Genomic DNA, 24968 nt, shown 5'->3' with positions numbered 1-24968 from the left:
ATGTCCCTACTGGACTGTTTCTCCGGATACCATCAGATCTGGATGAGGAAAGAGGACGAAGAAAAAACAAGTTTCATAACTCCCTTCGGCACCTACTGCTTCGTAAGAATGCCCGAAGGACTAAAGAATGCAGGACAGTCTTTTTCAAGGATGTCTTCTGTAGTCTTGGAGCATCAACTCAGAAGGAATGTCTTGGCTTACGTTGATGACATTGTTGTAACTAGTTCAGTAAGAAGCAACCACGTGGCAGACCTAGCTGAAACCTTCGCAAGCTTAAGAAAAGCAGGACTGTCCTTGAACCCCAACAAGTGCATTTTTGGAGTACACAAAGGAAAGGTGCTAGGATGCCTTGTGTCCACCAAAGGCATTGAAGCAAACCCTGACAAAGTAAAAGCTCTTTGGAACATGGAGGAGCCAAGGTCCATCAAGGACGTACAGAAACTTACTGGGCGGATTGCAGCCCTAAACAGATTCATCCCACGCTCTGCAGACCGAAGCCTACCTTTCTTCAAGGTCCTTTGCAACGCAAACAAATTTGAGTGGGGCCCTGAGCAAAGCGAAGCCCTCAAAGCGCTCGAAAACCACCTGCAGAACATGGTCAAAATGACATCACCTAACCCGAAGGATGTGTTGCTCCTATACATCGCAGCATCCTACTCTGCCGTCAGCGCAGCGCTCGTACTCGAGAGAGAGAGCGAAGGAAAAAAAGCAACTGCCAGTTTATTTCGTATCCGAAGCTCTCGCTGGCTCGAAGTTCATGTACTCAGAGCTAGAAAAAATCGCATATGCAGTAGTTATGTCTGCCCGGAAGCTTCGACACTATTTCGAAGCTCACAAGATCATCGTGGTAACAGATCAACCCTTGCATGACTTGTTCAGCAACAGAGAGGCCTCAGTCAGAATTGCAAAATGGGCTTCGGAGCTATCGGAGTTCTATATAGACTTCGAAAGAAGAACAGCCATTAAATCACAAGTATTAGCAGATTTCATTGCCGATTGGACATCCCCAACATTCAAGGAGGAACCTTCGACTGAAACTTGGATCGTACACTGCGATGGGGCCTGGTGTAATGACGGAGCGGGCATCACTGCAATCATCGAGTCTCCTTCGGGAGCAAAAACAAGATACGCAGCACGACTCAACTTTGGCAAATTAGAATCATCAACCAACAACACAACCGAGTACGAAGCCCTGCTCCTGGGACTTCGTAAAATGAAAGCCCTTGGCCACCAAAACTTCATAGTCAAAACAGACTCGAAGGTTGTCAGAGATCACATCGAAAAGGACTCAGAGGCAAGAAAACCAGAGCTTATTGAGTACCTTGATGCAGTTAGATCCATGGAGAAATATTTCAAAGGCTTCGACATCGTTCATATCCCGAGGCACATGAACGACGAAGCAGACAAACTGGCAAAGGCAGCATCAAGAAAAGAACAGTTACCACCAGATGTATTCTTCGAAGAAATCAAAGAACCTTCAGTCAAACTGAAGAAAGAAAAACAAATCTCAGCCATCTCAGCCGAAGATTGGAGAGCACCCATAATGGAGTACCTTCGGGGAAACATTGAGTTGCCAAACGAGAAAGAGGAAAAGAAAATGTTCCAAAGAGCAAGGGGCTACGTCATATCCGAAGGAGAATTATTCAAGTCAGGTGTAACCAGCCCATGGTTAAAGTGCATCTCAACGACTGAAGGAATCGAACTCCTCAAGGAAATACACTCCGGGTCTTGCGGATCTCATATTGGCTTCAGACAACTAGTATCCAAAGCCTTCAGGCAAGGATTCTTTTGGCCAACAGCCCTGAAGGATGCTCAGCACATAGTGAAAACATGCCAAGCATGCCAAATGATGAGCCCGAAGTCCACAAAACCTTCGGAGCCAATTCAGCTTATACCCCCCTCCTAGCCTCTTCAAAGATGGGGAATTGATCTAGTGGGACCCCTACCCACAGCTCAGGGAAATTACAAGTACGCAGCAGTTGCTGTCGAGTACTTTACAAAATGGATCGAAGCCAAGCCACTCATCAACATCACATCGGAAACAATCAGAAAATTCTTTTGGCAGAACATCGTCTGCAGATTCGGGGTCCCAAGGGAGATCACCGTCGATAACAGAAAACAGTTTGATTCGCAGCTCTTCAGAGAATTCTGTTACAGTCTGGGCATGAAGGTAATCTTTGCTTCGGTGTACCACCCACACTCAAACGGGGCTGTCGAAAGGGCCAATGGCATCATCTTCGGCAGCATCAAGAAGTGCCTATTTGATCAGAAAAAGGGTAAATGGGCAAATGAACTCCCGAAGGTCATCTGGTCCCACAACACCTCAGAATCAAGAACCACCAAGTTCACCCCATTCAGGCTACTATATGGTGCCGAATCAATGACACCAGAAGAGCTTAAGAATCGAAGCCTAAGGGTGACTCATCAAGTCGAGGGCACACCCTCGGAGGAGAAAGACCTCATAGAGCTAGACATCCTGCAAGCTTCGGAAAATCTAGAAAAATATCAACAAGAAACAACGAAGTGGAGAGACAAGAAAATAGTGAAAAAGGACATCGCAGTCGGAGACTGTGTCCTAAAAAGGAAGCCAAATGCCGAAACCTCCGGCAAACTACAACCCAAGTGGGAAGGACCATTCCTTGTAATAAAAAGCAACAGGCCAGGATCATTTCACTTGTCCGACGCCGAAGGAAATGAGCTGCAGCATCCGTGGAATGCCGACAGCCTCAAAAAATACTACATTTAAGTTTGTAAAAAAGACGGATCGCGAAGCTATAAGCGATTGCGGACCTTCGCATTTATTTTCAGTTATTTCATACAGTGTAAACGTGCCGTACTCTTTTCCTCACAAGGGGAAACTCCACACAGGAGGTGAGGTTTTTGACGAGGCGGACCCAGTGTAAACTATCTAACTACAATGAATTTTCCCCAAACAGTGTCACTCTCGCCTAAGCAGCCAAAATGGCAAGCTTCGGCAAGCATCTGCATGCTAAACAAAAAGTAAGTTAGCAAAGTATGCAGAACCCGCAAACTTTGCATACTTATCAACGCAAATGCACAATAAGTGCAAAAACGCCAAGGGGCTTCGACCTTTCAAAAGGTCCGAACCAAAAAACCTTCGGCAAAAAAGCACAATAAGTGCAAAAACGCCAAGGGGCTTCGACCTTTCAAAAGGTCCGAACCAAAAAACCTTCAGCAAAAACGCACAATAAGTGCAAAAACGCCAAGGGGCTTCGACCTTTCAAAAGGTCCGAACCAAAAAACTTTCGGCAAAAACGCACAATAAGTGCAAAAACGCCAAGGGGTTTCGACCTTTCAAAAGGTCCGAACCAAAATACCTTCGGCAAAAACGCACAATAAGTGAAAAAACGCCAAGGGGCTTCGACCTCTCAAAAGGTCCGAACAAAAAAACTTTCGGCAAAAACGCAAAATGAGTACAAAAACGTCAAGGGGCTTCGACCTTTCAAATGGTCCGCAACCAAAAACCTTCGGCACAAGAGCACAATAAGCGCAAAAAAGCAAAGGGGTTTCGACCTTACAAATGGTCCGAACCAAAAAACCTTCGGCAAAAAAGCGACTCGAAAGCATCGAAAGACGGATGCCAGAAAGGGGGGAGACGTTTTTTCTTTCCGAACCCTCGGCATCCATCATTCGACAAACCAGTGAGACAACGCCGCGCAAGAAAGGGGGGAGATGTTTTTCAAAGAACAAAATTTGCGCGCATTGCCTCTTATGGCAGCAACTTGTTACCCGAACGAATCACGACCACCAAAAGCACAAACCCCAAACCTACGGAATGGGGACACCAACGAACCAAGTGCAAGAAAGGGGGGAGAAGTTTTTCTTAAAAATTCCTCGCACTTAACTCATCGGGTCCCAACACCACTAACGAAGCCAAAGAATACAGGAAGCGTTTTAACCAAGTGTAACAAAGCACCTCGAAGGATGCACACATCAAAGCACCTCGAAGGATGCATACACCAAAGCATCTCGAAGGATGCACACACCAAAGCATCTCGAAGGATGCACTTATCAAAACACCCCGAAGGATGTGAACAAAGCATCTCAAAGGATGCGCATATCAAAGCATCTCAAAGGATGCGCAGATCAAAGCATCTCGAAGGATGCGCAATTCAGAACATCTCGAAGGATGCGCAGATCAAAGCATCTCGAAGGATGCGCAATTCAGAGCACCTCGAAGGATACGCAATTCAGAACATCTCGAAGGATGCGCAGATCAAAGCATCTCGAAGGATGCGCAATTCAGAGCACCTCGAAGGATGAGAAGAAGTAATCTCGAAGGTTGCATCCAGAAGGACAAATCGAAGGATATGCACAGAAAGGCAACCCGAAAGGCGCAATAATAAGCCTAGAAAGAATATTATACACTTTGAAAATCTTTGCGAAGGTAGTGTTCAGACAACAAAATGAAAATTACAACGAATCACGACCAGACCAGCATAAGTACTCCGCAACGCTGCATCCAGGATGAGCAAGGCTGAAGGCCACCCAACTCATCATTACCCTAGCATTGTTCGCGTCCTGCAGTACGGGAATATTTACAAAAAATTCAAAGTCCTCGAAACAAATCCCCACAAGCTAATCTTTAGACCTGTGCCCCGGAAGAACCAGCGGCACCATTCCCCGAAGGAGATCTCCGATCCTCGGACATTCGATTATCCTCCGAAGGATGATCAGGAGACGCCTCCTGCACCAAATAGACAAAACCAATCAAAAAACAAACAAAAGACAGAAGAATTGCTGAAAACAACCCTACCTCAGCAGCTGCGGCCGCCAGGGTCCGAACAGCAACCTTGCCAGAAGTTTCCCAGAAACGCTCAAAAAAGCAGCCTTCAACTCTTGAATTTTCGCCACCTCCACTGCCAAACCTTCGTACGGTACATACTGAAAACCATCCAGTCGGGCAAGATCAACTGCGCCGACACGAAGAAGATTTCCAACAAGCCCCTCGAAGGAAACAGAGGCCGCGTTGTCATTTGCCACGCTCATCACCTCGCCAAGGCCCTCAAATTCTGACTTCAACCAGTCCAGAAGCAGAAAGAAAACTTGAAGACCTTCGACCGGCTTAGGCAAGGGCAAAGGCTCAGCTCCAAGGGCACCAAGAGCCGTCTTGTACTCTTGGTACACACCTTCGGCCCGTCTGGGAACCTTGGGTATGACCCGCTCGAGTTCCGCCATTCTAGTCTGAACCCATTCCAACTCTGTGATCCTACTCTTAAGGGCAGATTTCTCGTTTGCATCCACCTCAACGGTCCTCCGAAGGCTCTCTAGAACCTTCTCGTTATCCGAATCGGTTGACTCCAGCTTCGAGCACTTAACCTTCAGTTGCTGGTTCTCCTCTCTCAGAGAGAGAACCTCCGCCTCAGCCCGCCGCAGTTTATCAGCCAGACTCAATCTCTCGGTGGCGCTTTTCTCCCGAAGATCCGCATCTGCCTTAGCCTTTTGCATTAGCATCCGACTGGCATGGGTATGCTTCTTACTTAGCTCACCAACGATGAAAGCAGCCACCGCTTCAGCCACCGCCGCATTAAATCCTGAATTAAAAACAAAATCACCTTCGGGAACTCTAGAAATTGATAAAGAGACAAAAATAAAACAAGACCACAAACCTTTCTCGGGAGGGGGAGTCCCAGTCGCGCCAGGCCCGTGCATCACGGCCAACAGCTGTTGCATCGACGCCAATACAGCTGCAGAAAGCAAAAGTAAAAACCCCTTCGGACGCGGCGAACAAGCTAGGAAGTCAGGAAAGGTCAAGTAGGTGAAACTTACCAGACTCGTCGAAGGTCATCCCCTCCAAAGCCTCCACCTCCTTGTCCGAAGCTGGAGCAGAGGAAACTCCATGAGCCTCCCCACCTCTGAGCACCATCAGTGTCTCACCCACCAAGACCTCCCCCTCCTCGATGTCCAACGCAAAAATAGGCTGCGCGACCTTCGGGGCCAGAGCCGAGTCCTTTAGGACATCGGCCGTCGAGGCAGCACCCTTCAGCACGGGCGGCTTCGGAAGATCCGCGGGCTTGGTCCCAGTCTTGACGGGGCTCTGAATCCTCCGGCATTTCGTCGTACCTTCGAATGAACAATGAAGATTAATCAACGTTTTCGCCACCTCAACCCGACGGCTGGAACCGAAAAGCATGGTCCCGTACTCATCGCTAAGATCATAACGGGATCTAAAACGCCTCCCTTCGGGAACTACAATCTCCCCGCCCACCGTCCCCATGAGCTCTTCCATAAATGAGGGCGTACCGCTGTCGCCCGAAGAAACCTCCTCATCTTGCGCCTTTCTCTTGGCGCTCTCTACCCGCGCAACCGAAACCTTCGAGCTCGAAGGTTTCCGACCGCGACCGCGCCCCCGCGTACCGACAGACCCGGAGCTCCCCGTCACCTCCACCTTAGCCTTTCCTTTGGACTTCGCCTCAGGAATCTCCGAACCTACGTTCCCAGGCGGTGTCATCCTTGGAATGGCGTTAGCCGGGACCGGCCGAAGCTCATAAGCGATGCCCATCTCAGCTAAGCAACGGTTCAACTGAAGGTTCCCTCCGCACACCTCAACCAAAGAACAGTACTCCTTTTTGTTCCACGGCCCCAAAATCTCCGCAGCCTGACGCTCTAGCTCGTCAACAATAACTTCATCGCTGGCACCTTCGGGTCTCCGAAGCCCAAAAACTGGAGAAGTCACTTTGTACTTCAAACCAACAAAGCGCTTGCGCTCGAACCTCACCGGAGACCAGCCAGCAGCCAGTGGCCAAACCTTCGCAGCCAGAAACTCCTCGACAGCATCCCGGCCACCACAAACTTGGCAAGCCGTCATGAAAGCTTCCAGACACGACTTGAAACCTGGCCCTCGTTTGTTGAAGGCAGGCTGATAAACGTGATCGAACATCTCAATGTCCGAAGCAAGAAGATACTTTTCCTCGCTAGAACCTTCGGGATCGGGAAAGCCAATCTTCGCGTAAAACCAGTATTCCAACCAGTTCCCTTCCCACTTGTTCTTGTAAGCTGTCGAAAGCATAACCTTCAACAGGCCAGCCCTTTTGTTTGGTTTACGTGGAACGAAAGTGCAGCAGCCGTTCTGAACCTCGCTAAGCTCATCATCGTCATCTACATAGACCTTCCGAGGCTGGCAGTGTAGCTGAAAGAGCCTGCAAAATGCATCCACAGATACCTCCCCTCCGAAGCTCCGCACTACCCACAGAAACTTAGACAGTGTAACAATCCCGTTCGGAGTGAAGTGGTGTAGCTTCGCATTGAATGGCTCCAAAAGCTTCGGCACAATTGGATCCAACGGAAGTCTAAGTCCCGCTGTAAAAAAATCCTTAAAGACTACAACCTCGCCGGTCTCCGGTACAGGAATCAATTCTGCCCCCGGAGGGCGGCAAACCCCCTCGGCAAAGTAACCCTTTGTAACGTAGAAGTCTATCATGCTCTGAGATACGACAGATGGCTCGAAAAGCAGAGTCTTACGTTTCTCCGGAGCCATCAGATCCGACACGTCCGCAGAAATAGCCGAAAGGCTTTCGCTGGACTACTGCTGCTGAGAAGGCTGCGAACCACCCTCTCCTTCGGAAGCTGTACCAGAGTCTGTACGGAGAATTGCCCTCTTAATAAATGCCATAACTACAAAAGTAAACAAAAAAACAAAGTCAAATTACAAACAAATGCTCAAACGAACCTTCGATCAGCCTCGCTGTCTGTTTAGTGCGAGCCATGAGCCGCAAAGTTACTTACACCGAGGAAAACAAGCAGCTTCACCACGCACAAGAACCTTCGGACAAAACGCTTTATAGCAAAAAGCGACGAAGGATAGCAAAGCTCGAAAGGACACAGGTTTTACCCCCCCCCCATCCTCCGCTTATATAGGCGGTGGAAAGGAACAGTTCCAGCGGTAAAACCGAGGAGACGTCAGCCCAAGCGGCGCAATCAGGCAACGACACGTACACAACAAAAACCGACCGTTGCAGCCGACGGTTCGGGAGACGTTTTTCCTCGGGAGATTACTGAAGGTTACGCGCAATCTTCTTCATTAACAAGGGTTCGGACCGTCGGCTTCGGACCTCGCCCTCGAGGGGCTACTGTTGGGGATTGGACCTTCGGGTAAAGCCCTCACCCTCGAAAATGCTCCCTAACCTGTTTGCAGGGCCACAACAAAATGGAGCTAAGCGCACCCGAAAGTATCGGATGAACGCTGAGAAGCGCAAGCACGAAGACCATGACCTTCGGTCCGAAGGATATCACCTTCCGAATGCCGAAGGTAACGGATAGCTGCCCTGAAGCGCAAGCGCAAACTCCAAGACCTTCGGCCCGAAGGATTTCGCCTCTACCACGCCGAAGGTGACGAATGGCTACCCGGAAGCGTAAACTCGAAGATCAAGACCTTCGGGAGAAGAGCCTGCGACCGGGAATGGTGGCGTCTGGCCGATCGTTGATGGAACCTTCATGACCCAAACTCCCGGAGGTACCCGAAGGTTATGGTGACCTTCGTCGACCGAAGACACGTGAGTAAAACGTGAGTATGTAAGAAGGTCGGAGTTGTACACCCTCCAAATGCGTGAGAAGGTCGGATTTGTAAACCTCTCACCTTGTAATTTTACCCCGGAACCGGCCGAGAGTGAGCTGTAAATGAGTTGGGAGGGGGCAATTTAGGAAAACCCGGCCGAGGGCTAGGGGTATAAATAGCCCCCTCTCTCCACAGTGTAAAGGGTTGAATTTTCTGACTATTATTGGAGAGTTCGACATTTACTTTCGTTGCCACCTTTCCTACTGTTCATGCTCCCTGTTTGGGCATCTACAAAGCAAAGATCCCAACACCGGCGACTGGGGGTCGGGATACGCCACCGGAGGATCGAATGTCTCCTTCAGTCATCTCCGTATCTCCGCCTCGTCAATCCCTTCCGACGACATCACAGTCCCAGAGAGATCGGCGCCCTCGACCATGCGGTAGAGCGGAAGAGCCCGCGCCATGAGAGGCGCTATTCTCCGCTAGTGGTACGCGGAGACGACACCGCACCCATTGATTCCGGCCTCCAGCAGCAGTTGGAGCGCCTGGCAATAGCCTGCCAAACTTTTCTTCTCCTTGTCCGGCGCCCCCACCACCAGGTGCTAGGGACTTCCGTCACAAGTCGACCGGTGTAGCTCGGGAGGAGGGACGATTCGTCGTTCTTCAGATAGAACCACTTCTTGTGCCACCCTTTGTTGGAGGTCTTCAACTTCCCAATCTCAATGAACTGACGCTGGCGTTGATCGCCGCCGCTGCGCAGATGTACGCTCGCGCAGCCCGCCGGAACATCATAGAAGGTGCCGTGGAGTTTCAACCGGTAGATTGAGACTGCGTAGAAGTACCTCCAGAGATCGAAGATAGGAGGGACGCCGAGGAAGCCCTCACACAGGGCGACAAAGGTGGAGATGTGCTGAATCACATTGGGGTTCAGATGCTGTAGCTCGATCTTTTAGTGGTGCAGCAGCCCGCGGAAGAAGTTGTGAGCGGGCATCCCGAAGCCCCGCTCGTGGAACTCGAGGAAGGAGACGATGTCGCCCGGGGGCGGCGACGGCGATCGCTCGCCGCCAGGGGCTATCCACTCCATCGCCGCCGTGCGAGGATGAAGCGACCCCCGGGCCACAAGTCCCTCCAAATCCACCTCGGAGATGGCGAATCGCGCCCACTGAGTCATGGCGAGCGAGGGAGAACTGCAGGAAGAACTTGGGGGACGGCGACGGAGACGAGCAGCGGCGAAAGGGCGCAGCGGCGGAGGCGGTGAGGCTTTTTCGACTTGTGCTCTCCCTCTCTCTCTCACACTTTATGGTTTCGGCTTGAATGCAGGAACAGGTGCGCAGCCGTAGCCTCCACCGGCCTGATTTAAGAGGAGGAATAGGCGAACTGCCCCTCGAATCCCGCAGCCACATCATGGCGACGCTGCGCCCGACGCGCCGCGTCCCATCGAGATGTGGGTCCGCACCTTCAACAGTCACGGTCCGTTGGGGAACGAGCAAATCGGCTGCGGGGTAAAAGGACAGATTTAAACCCAAGTAAGACAGGCTGGACCAAGCGAAGGCCCAGGAAAGGCCACGACGGCCCACGACATCTCCAGGGTTCGAAAGTTGGCCTGCCGCAGGGTTCGATAGCTGCCCAGAGAACAGAAGAGCGAGAGGCAACAAAGGAAGGGTCACGCGACCTCAACTCAAGCGCGACCACGCTGTCTGGGCCTTCCTAGCTTTGCGTTCGAATCCCGATGACTACCAACTCAGGTTCCCCATGGGGGGAGGCATCGAGCCGCCGAGGGTCGGTCGCATGACTCCGATAACTTCGAGGGTTGGGAAAGAAAGGAATAGGGGTCGGCCATAATGCCCACCAGTCTCGCTCCCCCCACGCCGGGAGCAGGGCCCCAAACGAACTAACCCGTTATTAGCTCCAAGGCCATCACGTTTTGCCTCCTACGGAAAGCGTGGCATGCGCCAACCCTCCCACTCAGAGCAAGAGGAGAGCGTGGAGGGACGACACGGGAATGGGGGTCGGCCCGAAGAGCCCCCCAATAGACAAACGAGAGGAAAAACCATGATGAAAGAATGAAAGCTTCATTGCTTTGCGAAAAAAGATTACAAAGGGTTATCGGCTCGAAGCTGTGACAAGATACAAAGGCATCGCCACCTAAGTGGCAATTTTCCCTGTCTTGGGGAGGAACAACCGCCAATAAAGGACAACGAGTCCTTGGCGGACATGACGGCCAGGCTACTTGGAAAGCACGAGAAGCAATCTCTGGACCACACAGGTCTGGAAGAATGACCTCCTCGCAAGATTTCTTCTAGCCTCTCCTTCACCGAAGACCTTGCGGGGGGTCAAGCTGGCGAACAGCACCCTCGACGCCACCTCTCCGAGAGCAACCTTGTCGCCGACAGGGACGGTGCGAAGAACATCGACGAAGCCTGGCAATGACATCATGCCTATGGCGCCTCACCACCTCTATAAGCTGGAGGACACCGCAGAAGCAGGCCTTCGCGGGCCCTATGTTCTTCTACTGTGTCCACTGAGCTGAGGGATGGTAAGGATGCTTTCTCCATCTATCGCCCGCCGCTCGCAAACATTCTTCTAGCATCAGGACCTAAGGAAGCCGGTCCGCCCAGTTCGGGGGTCGGCTGCGGAAGACGGAGGGAGACATTATAAGCTAGGGAGAGACGTGAAGCAAGAGTTGGAAAACTGAAGAGGAAAGGGCACTCAAGGACCCCTATTTATAGCCAAGAAAGGGCGTATAGCTTGAACCAGCCGCCGGGGTGAAGTTGGAAGCAAACCGTAAAGGCTCGGCGTCCAACGGGCAAATGGCGCCCTCGGCCAGCGCACCGCGACGCGACCGGACGGGGCAGAGCCGAACCCCTGGGACCTGAACCACGCAGTGTCAGCACTGGCCACGGGACAGCGAACACCATCATGACTCTGGCTCGCCCTGCACACCGACGAGTCCCGTCACCAAAAATAAAATAAGAGAAGGACACGCACCCCGAAAACTTTTTCCGATGGGAGGGCGCTCAAGCCTCTGCGCGAATCGCTGATCCGCCTATAGGATCGGGGGATACACCCATTGGGTGCGCTCGCGCGCACCCAACAGACAGAAGCCGTGCCGTCCTGTCCCCTCAAGAAGTAAAAAATTGTTAACTGGACCCTCTGAACGAATCACTGAGTCGCCCAGAGGCTCGGGGGCTACACCCAGTGGGTGTGCTCGCACGCACCCACAGGCAAGAAAGAGGAAGGACAGAACACGTCCCATGCTCGCCGCGGAGAGCAGAGATTCCCTCCCCCCCCACGCATTTTTAACAAACCCGCTGGGGTCGGGGGCTACTATTGGGGGTAAGGATTAGGGGTACCCAAACTTTGTCCATTAGAGCGGAATCAAGCTAACAAAAGAGTGACATGAGGTGATTGAAGCCAAGAAGAACAGCTGACGGGCTGCAAGGCCCGAAACCGAGGAAACGGCCCTCTCCGATGACGGGAGCCCAGCTTCGAGCCGACCCTCACGGAGGAGGGTCCGCCTCGCCTGACCCTCATGAAGGAGGGTCCGCCTCGCCCGACCCTCACGGAGAATGGTCCGCCTCGTCCGAGACCCAAAGACGTGGATCGCCAGGAAGATGGGGGACCTATCGGGTAGGAACCGGCAGCCCAGAGTGGTCCCGGGAAGTCAGGGACAAGACAGCCCTCACCACCGGTATGGATGGAGAGTGGGAAATGGATCCAGCCCGTGCAGATTTCAGGCGGAGGCACGGCCTGGATCTGCTGTCAGAACCCACCCACGCTGGGCTAAGGTCGTAGGCCACGTCAGGAAGATACAGTGTCGAAGCCTAGAGACGAGGGATGCGGAAACCAGGCGGGAATCAAGTCGGCAGGCGAATATCCTGCCTCCGCCCAGATACAGGGGGAATCTTGTCAGAAGATGTACGGAAGGGGCCACCACTCAGTGGCCAAAAGGGGTCGGGAGTCACCTGACCCCCACCCTTTGTTTTTTCCTCTCTACCCTGTAAATTCTCACCCCTTGGGCTATAAAAGGGGGAAGGCGGGCCTCATGCAAGGGCATCCAGAACCGAACTCACATCCACACACACACTCACATTCGCTTGAACCAGAGACTTGGGACCCTTGCTCCCTCTCTCGCTCGTTTGTAACCCCTAATGCAAACATTTGAATACAAGAGCACGAGAGCTCGAACTGAAAGTAGGGACATTCCGCCCGAACCAGTATAAATCCTTATGCCTTTACTTGTATTACCATCTGAACCTGTGACGCGCTTACAAATCTACTAGCCGGTGATTCGGAACACCGACACCGCGCGCTGTGCCGCCGTTCTCTGTGCCGCCGGCCACTGTGCCGCACTCCGCGCCGTCGTTCTCCACGCCGCCGAGCGCTGCGCCGCGCACTGTGCTGCCCGGCGCCGCGCCACACCACTGCGGCCCCGCGCCAGCCAATGCTGGTCCCCCATGAGGTGGCAGAGAGAATGTCGAGGATGACCGCGAGCTCGGCGTCGAGGTCCCGAAAGGAGGCGGTATCGGAGAAGGCTACCTCACCCTTGTCGCTGATGGAGAGGAGGGGCGAGTCGAGGAGCGCGGTGTCGTGCACGAGCGAGGCATGCGCGGGCTCGAGCGAGGCCGTCCCAGGTGCCCGTGCCCATGGTTGCCACGCCACCGTCACCGCTCCGCGTAGCTGTCGCAACCCTGCACCTCCGTAGGAGCTTCGCACGGCCGCGGCCCTGCGCGCACCGCACTTCCAACCCCAAGCCGCGCGCGTCGTGGCCCCGCACTGCCGTTAGGCCCCGCCCGACGGAAAGGGGAGGGGAGGAGAGGGGAGGTGGCAGTGATGCCGAGGCCAGGGGTGGGAGGGTTTTACATGTATACCATTACAAAAGATGGCCCCGACGTCCATACCACTAAAAAGTTTGGTGACACCTCTATATCATCGCGTTTTTTTCATTTTGACGTCTATACCATTCCATCCACCATCCGTTAGAAGTTAACAGATCTAGGGCTCTGACATGTGGGCCTAACCTAGTAAAATGACCATTTTACCCTTGCATCAAACCCTATCCACCAAACTCTTCTCACGGGCACCACATCCACACATCCACACATCTCACGCGCACCACCTCCACATCCCAGGCCGCCGCCCCCCCCCCCCATCCCACGCCACAGTAGCCGGTCAGGCCACCGGCCCCGCCCTTCCCCTCCCCCCCTCCCCTCCGGATTGGTCTCGCCGTGGGGTGGGCCGTGCGTTGGGGGCGTGTGCGAAGGGGGCCTGCGCGGCCTCCGGATTCGCCTCGCCGCGGGGCCTGCGCTGCCTCTGTTGCCTCTGCGGGGGCCTGCGCGGCGGCGTTCCCTCGCCGCTCGTGCCTACAGCTGGAGAGGGGCGTGGGGGCATGCGCGGGGGCCTACGCGGGGGGCTGCGAGGCCGTGGGTGCCCCGTGCGTGGGGGTCCGCGCGCTCGGGGCGCTGCCCGGCCTGCCCCGTGCGGGTCTGTGCGTGGGGGTCCGCGCGCTGGGGGGCGCCCTCCAGTCGCTGACCAGGCTGGACGAGGAGACAGGGCACGCCGGACCAGCGGCGCTGCGCGGGGGACCATGCCGGGCCTGCGCGGGGGACCAGCTGCGTGGGGGGCTGCGGAGTGGGGCCGTTGGGCCGTTGCGGAGTGGGGCTTGAAGACGCGTCCGAGCACTCACAGGCGAGAGGCAGAGGAGTACGCAGCGAGCAGCGGGTACATTATTGAATTTTTGCTCATGATTTTTCTACAAGAATTAGAGAGGAGAGATTTGCTTGTATTTGCTTGCATATGTGATGAGGCTGCATTGTTGTTCATCTGTAGGATGGACGACAATAGTCGTTTCAAGCTAGAAATTCGAATCGTTGCTCCCAACTGTCATGGTAGATGGTATAGCTTGGAAAAAATTGTGGATGCTGACTTCACCAACTTCAGAGATTTGGTTGATGAAGTTGTTGACAAGTGTCCTCCCAGTTTCGGCGACGTAGTGAAACTGTTTTACTCATGCATGGATACAAAGGCCAATATCCATGTCTGTTCTGACAAAGATTTGGTTGAAATGTTTGCAAAATATGAAGCTTCAAAGTGCTATTATATGACTTTCTGTTATCATAGCCCTGGTAGTGAGCCTCCTGAGATTCATGTATGGGATATTACTACTACTAGCAAGTCAGTTGCAGCCCCATGCACTCCTTCAATGCCATGTCCTAGCATAACAGAACCAAGCTTTGGAACTCATACCCATGAAACTGAACAAATGCCCAACCCAAACCCACGTGATGAGTACCTAGGTGTGGATGGGGAAGGGTTGTATATTCATATTGGTCCCGAAAATCCAGAACATGTCAATCCTCAAAGCCAACAAAGAGATCCTGGACCATCCCAATCAGACACATGCAATGATTCTGACAGTGATGATGAATATTCCTCTGATGATGAGATTATCAAAGATAGTGAGCCTCCACAGAAGCCTGAAGCTAGCTATAACAAGATGGACCCTTCTATGGCTGTAGGCACTTTGTATTCAGACATGGCTGCTTTTAAATTGGCTTTAGCTACACATGCTACCAAATATGAGTTCCATTATAACATTGAGGCGAGTGATATATCTCGATAGGGTGTATTGTAGTGGCAAGAATGTGGGCTGCAGGTGGAGAATTCATGCCTCTACTCTACAGGATGAGGTCATAGTGAAGATATTTTTTTTGAATTGTTAGCTTTGTATTGGTTCATATATTTTTTCTACTACATGACCATTAAATTATTTTTTTGGCAGGTAAAGAGGAACCCATACCCTCATGAGCAGTGTCACAGTGCTAGGAGGGCAGGCACTTGTGTAGGGGTGACTCATTTCTGGGTGTGTGACCAAGTGCTTGATTGGCTCAAGGAAGATGGAACTCTGGGAGCCACAGTTCTGAAAAACAAGCTCAAGGAAACTTACAAAGTTGATGTGACCTACAGAAAAGTTTATCTAGGTAAACAACTTGCTATGGACAAAATTTATGGTCCTTGGAATAAAAGTTTTGACAATCTTTATAGATTTAAGGCTCAGATAGAGGAAAGCAGTCCAGGATCCTTTGTTGTGATTGATCACCACACCATTGACAACAAGATAAGGTTTAATAGGCTCTTTTTTTCTTTGAAACCTTGTGTTGATGGGTTCCTAAGGGGTTGTAGGCCATATCTTGCTGTAGATAGTACATTTTTTGACTGGAAGGTTCAGGGGGCAGTTGTGCATAGCTTATGCAGTTGATGGCCATAACTGGATGTACCCAGTAGCTGTCGGTGTTATTGACTTTGAAACAAATGAGAATTGGGTGTGGTTCATGCAAAGGTTGAAGGAAGCTCTAGGCAGCCCGGTTGGCCTTACATTCAGCACTGATTGTGGGCAGGCAGTGATGAATGGAGTTAGTGAGGTTTTTCCAAAAGCTGAACATAGAGAATGTATGTATCACCTAGTTCAAAATTTCAAGAAAAGGTACAGTGGACAGATTTTTGATGAAAATCTATGGCAATCTGCATATTCTTGGAACCCTTACATGTTTGAGAAACATTATCAAGCAATGGCTGAACACAAACCAGTGACTATGAAATATCTTCAGGAAAACCATAAGAAATTATGGACCAGGAGCCAATTCTCCACATTGTCAAAGGTGGATTATATTACAAATAACTTGGCTGAGTCCTTCAACAATTGGGTAAGCAATAAGTTCATTTTTTGGCCACTTTCTTTGCACTGATTTCTTTTCAACAGTACATAACAACTAATTGCTATATTCGTAGGTAAAGGATCATAAGAGCAAGAACCTGGATGACCTGATGGATACCATTAGACAGTGGATCTTGATTAAATTGAATCAAAGGAAACGAATTGTCCAGCAGTTTCAAGGCAAGATTCTGCCTCATATAGTTCAAAAGTTGAGGGAAGACAGCTATAACCTTGACATTGAAGTTATCACAAGCTCACCTGATGGTATTGGAGAACTTTGTGCTAAGGAGCGTTCTGCCAGCAGCTATAGGTTTGTAGTCAACTTAATTGAGAGGACTTGCACCTGCAGGGCTTGGCAAGGGTCAGGAATACCCTGCAAACATGCTATTGTATACATCACATCAATTCCTGGTGCTATCTTAGACGACTATGTGCATGAGTACTACTCAATTGACAAATTCAAAGCTGCATATCAAGGTTCTGTCCCTAGTATTCCTAACAAGTCCTGCTGGCCCAAAGCCACATATGGTTTCTTCATGCATCCTCCATTGCTCAAGTCAACTGCAGGAAGGCACAAGAACAGGATGAAATTAGCTATGGAGGGAGGTAGTGGAGGTAGTGGTAGCAAAGGGACTGGCAAGAGGAGACATAAGTGCCCAATATGCAAAGAGTTAGGGCACCACTGGTACAAATGTAACAATGAGAATCCAGAAGATATAGCTGCAATGAAGCATGAGAGGTAAACTCCATGGACATTACTACCATATGCGTTTGCCTTTAGACATTTATATCAAATAATTTTTTTTCGGGGGTCCACCAAAGAAACAGCTCAAGAAGAAAGCAGCTGCTTGTACCACAGAGAGTAGCATTATTGTGGCCACTCCTGCATCATGAATGGTCTAGCCACACAATGAGGCAGTGGCTAATGCTACACACAAGAAAGTGAAGAGAAAATCATCTTCATCATCATCAGGTGCCAAGAAAAGGAAGAAGACAACAACCAGTACTTCAACAAGTACTGCTAGCAGGTATGATCTTGTTCTGTTCTCACTTTTCAATACTTTGTGATTTACAGCTCACTGATAGACATTTCTTGCTTTCACACAAGATCTGGAACTGGATCTAATGATCCTGTGCCTCTCCAAGTTCTGCCTCTTGTTCTGCCTGCTGGCCAGCACATACAGCGCTCACACCAATGAAGAAATATGGTGTCACGAAGAAGCTAACACCAAAAAGGGCGCCAGTTCAGGTTGACAGCCCGGCCAGCCCAGCTGCAAATACTAGAAGCAAGATGAAACTGAAGCTTGAATAAAATGTGATTGATGAGTGTTATTTTGTTCTGTAATATTATGCAATGGAGTTGTATTTAAGACACTTTAGTTTCGATGACCAGTCCTGTGGAGATGGAAACTAGTAACTTAGGTGCTTAAATGTTGGTGCAATGAACAAGTACTTTGTGATGTTATTTGTTACTGTGAATTGTTCCTATAAGTAGGCAAATATAATGTTGTGTTGCTGTCCACATGAATGGTTCTGATGCTGTCCAAATGATGAACAAAAAATATTTTTTTATTTGTGCTGTCAAAATATAATTTATTTGTGCAAGAATTAAAAAAAATATATCATATTGCAAACCATATTACATTTCTGCGTGGAGTGCCATGGAGTGGCATGGAAGACAAAAAAATTTTGGTCATGTACTCAAACATTGGAAGCAAAATAGAATGGCATGGAGGGTAAATCATTTTTTGGGCACCCAAGGGCATCATGGACCTTTTGTAGCTCTGTTAGCATTCGTTACCCTCCAATCCATCCATAATGGTACGTCAAAATGAAAAAACGCGATGATATAGAGGTGTCACCAAACTTTTTAGCGGTATGGACGTCGGGGCCATCTTTTGTAATGGTATACATGTAAAACCCTCCAGGGGAGGAGTGGTGCGTGGGAGAGAACCGAAGAGATAAGGAAGAGAGAGACTGGGATGTAGTGGGTGCGGCGGCGTGTGATTGGTGGAGGGCGTGAGGTACGGATCGATGATGTGGATGCTACTGGATTGTCGAGGTGATTTTCAGGGGTGGGTGGGGGCATCACTCGCTCCTACAAATGGATTTTCAGGGGCCCCCACCCGCCCCTATAAATAAATATTTTTATTTTGAAATTTTTCTATATGAAAACATATAGGAAAATACATAAAAAATTAAATTTTTAACATAAACCTATTGTGACATGTAGAATTTTAAAAAAATATCAAAACCATATTTCAGCATATATAATAGCTAACAGTGTGAAACCATAATATATAATTCACTCACTCTACTATCTCATACAACTCAAAGCTAATTTTATGATTTCCACGCTCATAATTACTTTATACACTGAAATATGTTATTAATATTTTTTTCTAGTTCTATAGATCACAATAGGCTTATGCTAGAAATTTTATTTTTTAATGTGTTTTGCTATTTTTTAAATTAAACAAATTTGTAGAATAACTTTGAAAATTATTTGAAGGGGCGGATCGGTTGCTACAATAGCACCACTCCATTTATAACAATGGGTCAACTTTTGATCCGCCCTAAAAAAAATTTGGAGCGTTTCTACAAATTATTTTTGTAGCCTATACCTATATATATATATATATATATATATATATATATATATATATATATATATATATATATATATATATATATATATATATTACTAATAGCGAATAAGGTTTCCACCTCAAATTTTGATTTGGTCTGCTGTTTTGGTTTGGGCTGCCATTTGTCATTGAGGAGGTGGACCTTTGTTCTAGAATATGAATCCGCACCGGACTTCAATGCCGCGTCCAACAGTTCGATTCCGATAGTGAACTACAGCAGGTGCAGGCACGGGCGAGCGGATATGACCGGGTCAGGAGCTCCACCACACGGGAGGCAGAAGGAGCGTGCGGCTGCTCCTTGGAACTCGCCATGGCGCATCGCGTGGCGGAGGGGGCCTGCCCGTGGGGCACGCGCGGGACGGCGTCGAGGTCGCGAATCTCGGGCAGCGCGGGGGACGGCTGCAGCCCTTGTGCCTTGTGCAGGCAGACGACATCGGGCGGTGGGGGAGTGTAGCGCGAGCACTACGGAGACGGAAGGAGCCAGCGCTGCGGGGAGAAGAACGGATGGTTGTTGGTTTTTTTTCTTCTTTTTGTTATTTATTAGGAACTGGGGCCCACTTAACAGCCCGCAAGATCTTAAATTTAAGAACATCAAGTGTCGGTGTTAAGATCCGTGCGACCCAAGATCCTGAATTCGTTCCAATTTATTAAAATCCATCAATTAAAATTATTCCTCAATTTTATCCTATTAAAGTTAATATCTATCTATATACTATAGATATAAAGATCGAAAATCCCGGCGAGCTCGAGGACGGCGAGGTGGCGGCTGCGTGGTCCGACTGCGACAGCACAAGATATTCGTTTGGGGCCCTAGCGCTGCTCTACGTGGCCTCGCACTTCCAAGGCGCCTCCTACCGCGGCGGTGGCGGCGACGGCGGTAGGGGCGGTGTGAGGCATCTTAGGGAGGGGCGGCGACCACGCGAGGTTTTCTCGGGCGCATGGCAGAGGCTGCGTGTGTGCCAGTCTCCCATCGTCCAAGCAAGCGATCAAAGCTAGCTTCCGCGCGCCACCATGAGCAAGCCCAGGCTGCTCCTGGCGCTCTCGCTGGTCGTCGCCCTGCTCCTTGTCGAGGTGAGTAGACACAGCAAGCTTGACCAACCACAGTGCATCTCGATTTATTCTTCCCTGATTGATCAATGATGCGTGCGTGCTGAACTGCTGATGATGAAACTTGCCTGCAGCATTGGCTGATTTCTGCTTTTGTCTCTTCATGTATCGATCTATATCAAATCAAAAATATTCGTGTTAATTGATTTGTAATCATCGGTAATCAGCTCACCCATGGAATCGTTCTTCTCGATCTATTTCTTACTCCTCATGTATATACCTTTGTATATATGATCAACCCGGCCGGGTCGTCGATGAATTCTTGCATTGGTTGTGTGCAGACTGCGGCGCGAGATGCTCGTACCGGTGCAGCAAGTCCGGGCGCCCCAAGATGTGCCTGAGGGCGTGCAACACCTGCTGCCAGCCTGCCAGCACTGCGGCGGCTTCCCTCCGGGCACCTGCCGACCTCCGGCAACGAGGACGTCCGCCCCTGCTACGCCAACATGACCACCAAGCACAGCAAGCACATGTGCCCGTGATCCGATCCGGCCTCCATCGCCAGCTTGCTTGCTTGTTACCGAGACATGACGCGAGACCATCACTCAGCACGAGACACTCATGATACAACACTTCCTCCTCCTACCTAGCTAGCTACCTACTACTAATTACCCGTCGACCAGAAAAAGTTAATTAGATTTAGTAAAAGCTAATTAGATTTTTTAAATCACGTGCGTGTCGTACATGCGTCTATGCTAGTATACAATAAAAGATTATAGTTAAATATAGCTTAAAGAATGTAGAGATGCAAATAAACAAGTTATTGTATGTAGCATGCAAAAAATTGGAGAGCGAATCAAGCAGGGAAGCTTGTTATCGACAGAAGTAGCAAGCTTGGAATGACAGAGTTGTTAGAGATGTTAGAATGGGTGTTGCGTGGACTACATCATATAGTACTATCACATGATAAATTTATCATAAATAGTTACCTCTTCCTTAATAGAGGACTTTTTTTATCGTTTATTGACTTTCATCTATCTTGTGGGCCTACGATGGTGGTGGATCCATATCTATATCTATACTATAGAGATTGAAAACAATTGAAAATTTTTCTCACTCAAATTGGGCCCACCGTACTACTCACGCCGGACCCGCGTGTCAGGGCCGAGGGAGGTGGGAGGGGTGGAAACCCATAAAAATCGCATATTGGACAGTGTTTCTGCCAAAAACGTATTATTTTTTTCACCACGGGATTCGTACACCCGCCCGCCGTACCCGCCCGGCTATCCTTCTCGCCGATGCCCGGCCGCCGCATCCCCTTCGGCACCGAATCCGCCACCACCGTGAGGTCCACTCCGCTGTCGTTCTCGCCGACCCAAGCACGGCCGCCGCAGCCCCTTCGGCCACCAAATCCGCCACCACCGTGAGGTCCAGGATGTCGCCCCACAGCTCCGCCCTGCTCGCCGGCCCCGTTCTACCGCTGGAGAAACCCCACCTCGGCGCAGACAAGAGCAGCAGCAGCCGCTGGCCTTTGGCCGTCAAATTCGGCCGTCTCGGTCGTTGGCTGCCAAGCTGACTGCCACCCTCGGGTCCCCCTTGCCGAGCCGCACCTGCCCCTCGTTAGTCCTTACCTCGTCGTCAATCGGTCGTCGGAGTGCCCCACCACGGAACAGACAACCGCAGCAGCCGGCGGCCCCGATTTCCGGCCGATTCCACACGTCCACGCCGTGGGTAAGCCATCAAGCGAGTCCCCCTTGATCTCCTCTCTTGTTCCCCCCCTCGCCGCGGTCTTCCGCGCCCCGGAACGCGGGCTGGCTGGCCGGTCAGAGCCACCGACTGCCATGGCCAGTGTACCCCTCACGCTGCGTTCCATTGTCAAAAATTCCTAATTTGCAAATCACTTTCACAGGCAGTCCTCGCTGCGCTCTATTGTCAAATTCTTAATTTGCAAATTGCTTTCACAGGCAGCCAAGCCAGCAGCGAGGTAGCTGGCAGTGCGGTACTTCAGCACCAAGCACTTAGGTTCAGGTGGCAGCAGGCACATCCGCACATGCAAGCTGCAGCCAAAACGAGGGGCCAGCACCACATCAAAGCGGATATAAGAGCAAGTATTGTAACCGGCGGGGAGTCGACGAAATCCGAGGTGGCGGTGAGAGAAACGAAGAGAGAGAAGAGATCGGGCGTCTCGCGGCGCGCCGACTGACAGCCGGCGGTTGCGCGCAGCGCGCGCTCTCATTTGCTGCGCCGCGCTGGCCGCTTGCCGCAGCTGCCGCTGCCGCAGTAAATGCAGGTCACGCTGGCATTCATTTCGCTCGCAGCCGGCGCATCTATAAAACATGCCCTAAGGGCATCACTAGTGTTTAGGGGCGGCTCGACCTTAAGCTGGGTCCCACCTTTGGATAAGGTCGGGTTCCCTAATGTATGAAGACCAGGAGGCGGTATTAGAGGTGGGACCTACACGAAAAAAAAATTCCAATCGCTGGCTTGTTTCCTCCTTTCTCCGCCACTTCCTGTTTTCTACCGCCGCCGCCGCTCCAAATCCATCACCGTGGCGCTGGCTAGGCCGCCGTCCAGCTGCTGCTGGTGCTCTTCGCGAGCGGTGCCGCCGAAGGACGAGGCCCTGGAGCAAGAGGTCGCAAGAGGGAGGGAGGGAGCTGCGCTGCGCACTGCCACCGGCTGCTCGGGGCTCGCCCAGATCCGAGCTTCCTCCTTGCAGTTCTTCCATGCTCACGAATGAGAGGTTACCCTGCGCACCGCCGCCGATGCTTCGGGCTCGCGTGGATCTGAGCTTCCTCCATGCAGTTCGTCCGTGCTCATCGCCGTCCAGAAGCTTGAGCAAGTGAGGAGGACCGTCCGCCTCCTCGCTGACGACGGTGGTACCTGGGGTTCAGGGCTGGAAAGGGAGTGATGGATGGAAAAAAATAATATTTTAAGGCATGAGGTCGGGTCTTAAGCTTGGGTCGGTCTCAAGATTTTTTTGGCTTAAGGTCGACGTTGAGGTCGGTCGTGTAATGTATAGGGTCGACCTTAGCTGCCTTAAGACCTCCCTATTTCACACACTATGGATGCCCTAAGCGAATTCCATATTCCCAAATCCCAACATAAGAGAAACCAAGTAGAGAAAGGTAAAATATACACTGTTTTGTAGGTATCCTTTGTGATTCAATGATCTATGCCCAGATATGTACTACTGTGCCTGTGCTGCTAGGACTGGATGCAAATAGTAGGATGCAAAAGGTTCTTGAGTTGCACTGAAATATATTGGATGGAAGAGTTACAGTTTTGTTATGATATAAGAACAGTGTAATGTGAAAATGGTATGAAAGCCAAATATTACTATTTTACAGCACGCTACAAAATTTCAGAGACATTTTGTGTGCTTCATGCAGGATATTGACCCAGTAGATGGTATCTTTCAGAAAGTGCAGATTTTGGAAAGCTTTGCAACGCTGATTGGCTCAATTTCTCCTAATAGACTTCATCTGCAATCCATGAAATGTGTTGTAAGGGGTAAATATCTCTATCTGGTTTGCATAATAGTTGAAATTACATTTTTATTTTGAACAATTGATTCAAAACGTGAAGTAAAAACATATTGTTACCTAGGTGATTTGCAATTTTATTTTGTTCTGCGGATCACCATGGCATGGACTTTTATCAATTTCGAGTTTAGATTGTCGATCTTCTTCAATTTCTTTCTCTATACAATAAAATCACAAAACACCAACACAAGGATCAGTTTCTTTTTCTAGACAATAAAATCACTAATCACCAACAGAAGGATCTTATTGGGTTTTCTTAGGAAGGAATAGTTGGTCTGTTTGTTTCTAAGGATAGTGAACAAGAGATTCTAACTGCAGTTTCTTGTCAACACGCTTGACTCTTGGTATTTGAGTATCCTGATTATTGATAATGTTATATACTATATTCTTGATAATGTTATATAACTGCGCTTTGACAACTAAAAATCTGTTCCCCTCACAACCAATCCAAAAGTTAAGAATCACTGAATGCAAACATAGGAAATGTTCTAATGATGGCATAGCTGACAGTAAACTAATTAGTGACTAAATTTATCTTGCATGGACCAACCAAAATAACATACTTTTAAATTTCAAAGTGTTATCGCAAGTTAGTTTGTATATTAAAATTTCTTTCACAATTAACCAGCTGATGTGGACTCCTATATTAATCAATCCCAAATCACAGATAACAGGTTCGGTAGTTGGATAGAACCCTAGCTCACCCTCACGCAGTAGGCTCTGAGCTCCAAAGGCTATCCTTCTACTTGCCAAGACTCTGTTCTCTTCCCTGAATATAAAGACTCTATCTTAACAGACCTCCTAAACTTAAGCCTAACAAACCGGAAATAACCAAAGAGGTTCCCAAGTAGCCTCTGCAGTGCTGCGCCCTTCCCACTGAACCAGCAAGTCCCACGAGTTCCTGCTGGGCATCGCTCGGAGGACCTTGGTAGGCACCGGCAATGCACGACCATTCGCGATGGGCGGCAGGGCGCCCACGGCCGTAGGTGTCTCACCATGATGCTTCTTGAGGAACACGACATGGAAGACATCGTGGATTCTTGCCTTAGGAGGTAGCCGCAAACGATACGCCACAGAGCCGATCTTCTCCACCACCTGGAACGGCTCGTAGAAACGTGGTGATAGCTTGGACTTGGAGCCATCAGTAATGCCGGAAGCGGTGCGCTGATGCAAACACAGCCACACCCAGTCGTTCACCTGGAACGAAAGGTCCCTGTGGAGCTTGTCAAGGGACGACTTCATATAATTCTGCGCCTGAAGTAGTCGTTCCCAAATCTCTGCCAAGAACACGTCGCGATGTTGAAGCTGCTTGTCCACCGCGACGACGTGCGCCATGCCAGGATCATACTACACCAGCGGCGGGGGCGGCCGGCCGTAGATGACCTCGAACGGTGTAGCGCGCAGAGCAGTCTGGTACGATGTGTTGAAGCAGTACTCCGCCCAGGGCAAAAAGCGAAGCCAGCTGCGCGGCCGATCGCCAGCCAAGCACCGCAGGTAGACGTCGA

The 24968-nt window shown here is 50.3% G+C and overlaps 1 protein-coding gene and 1 long non-coding RNA gene across 2 annotated transcripts; both read left to right on the top strand.

Moving 5' to 3' along the window:
• The first annotated feature begins 10729 nt into the window (after positions 1-10729).
• On the top strand, positions 10730-16972 carry LOC120645736. The gene is made up of 5 exons (XM_039922488.1): positions 10730-10781; positions 15391-15637; positions 15738-15936; positions 16123-16218; positions 16304-16972. Exons 1-5 carry the CDS (start codon positions 10730-10732, stop codon positions 16970-16972), a joined length of 1263 nt encoding a protein of 420 aa, XP_039778422.1.
• A 159-nt stretch (positions 16973-17131) lies between these two features.
• On the top strand, positions 17132-17715 carry LOC120644690. The gene is made up of 2 exons (XR_005663921.1): positions 17132-17257; positions 17338-17715. It is a non-coding gene; the product is annotated as an uncharacterized LOC120644690 (long non-coding RNA).
• Positions 17716-24968: the final 7253 nt, after the last annotated feature.

The sequence above is a fragment of the Panicum virgatum genome, chromosome 8K (genome assembly GCF_016808335.1).
Source record: "Panicum virgatum strain AP13 chromosome 8K, P.virgatum_v5, whole genome shotgun sequence".
Lineage (NCBI taxonomy): Eukaryota > Viridiplantae > Streptophyta > Magnoliopsida > Poales > Poaceae > Panicum > Panicum virgatum.
This window is presented reverse-complemented; position numbering and strand designations above follow the sequence as displayed.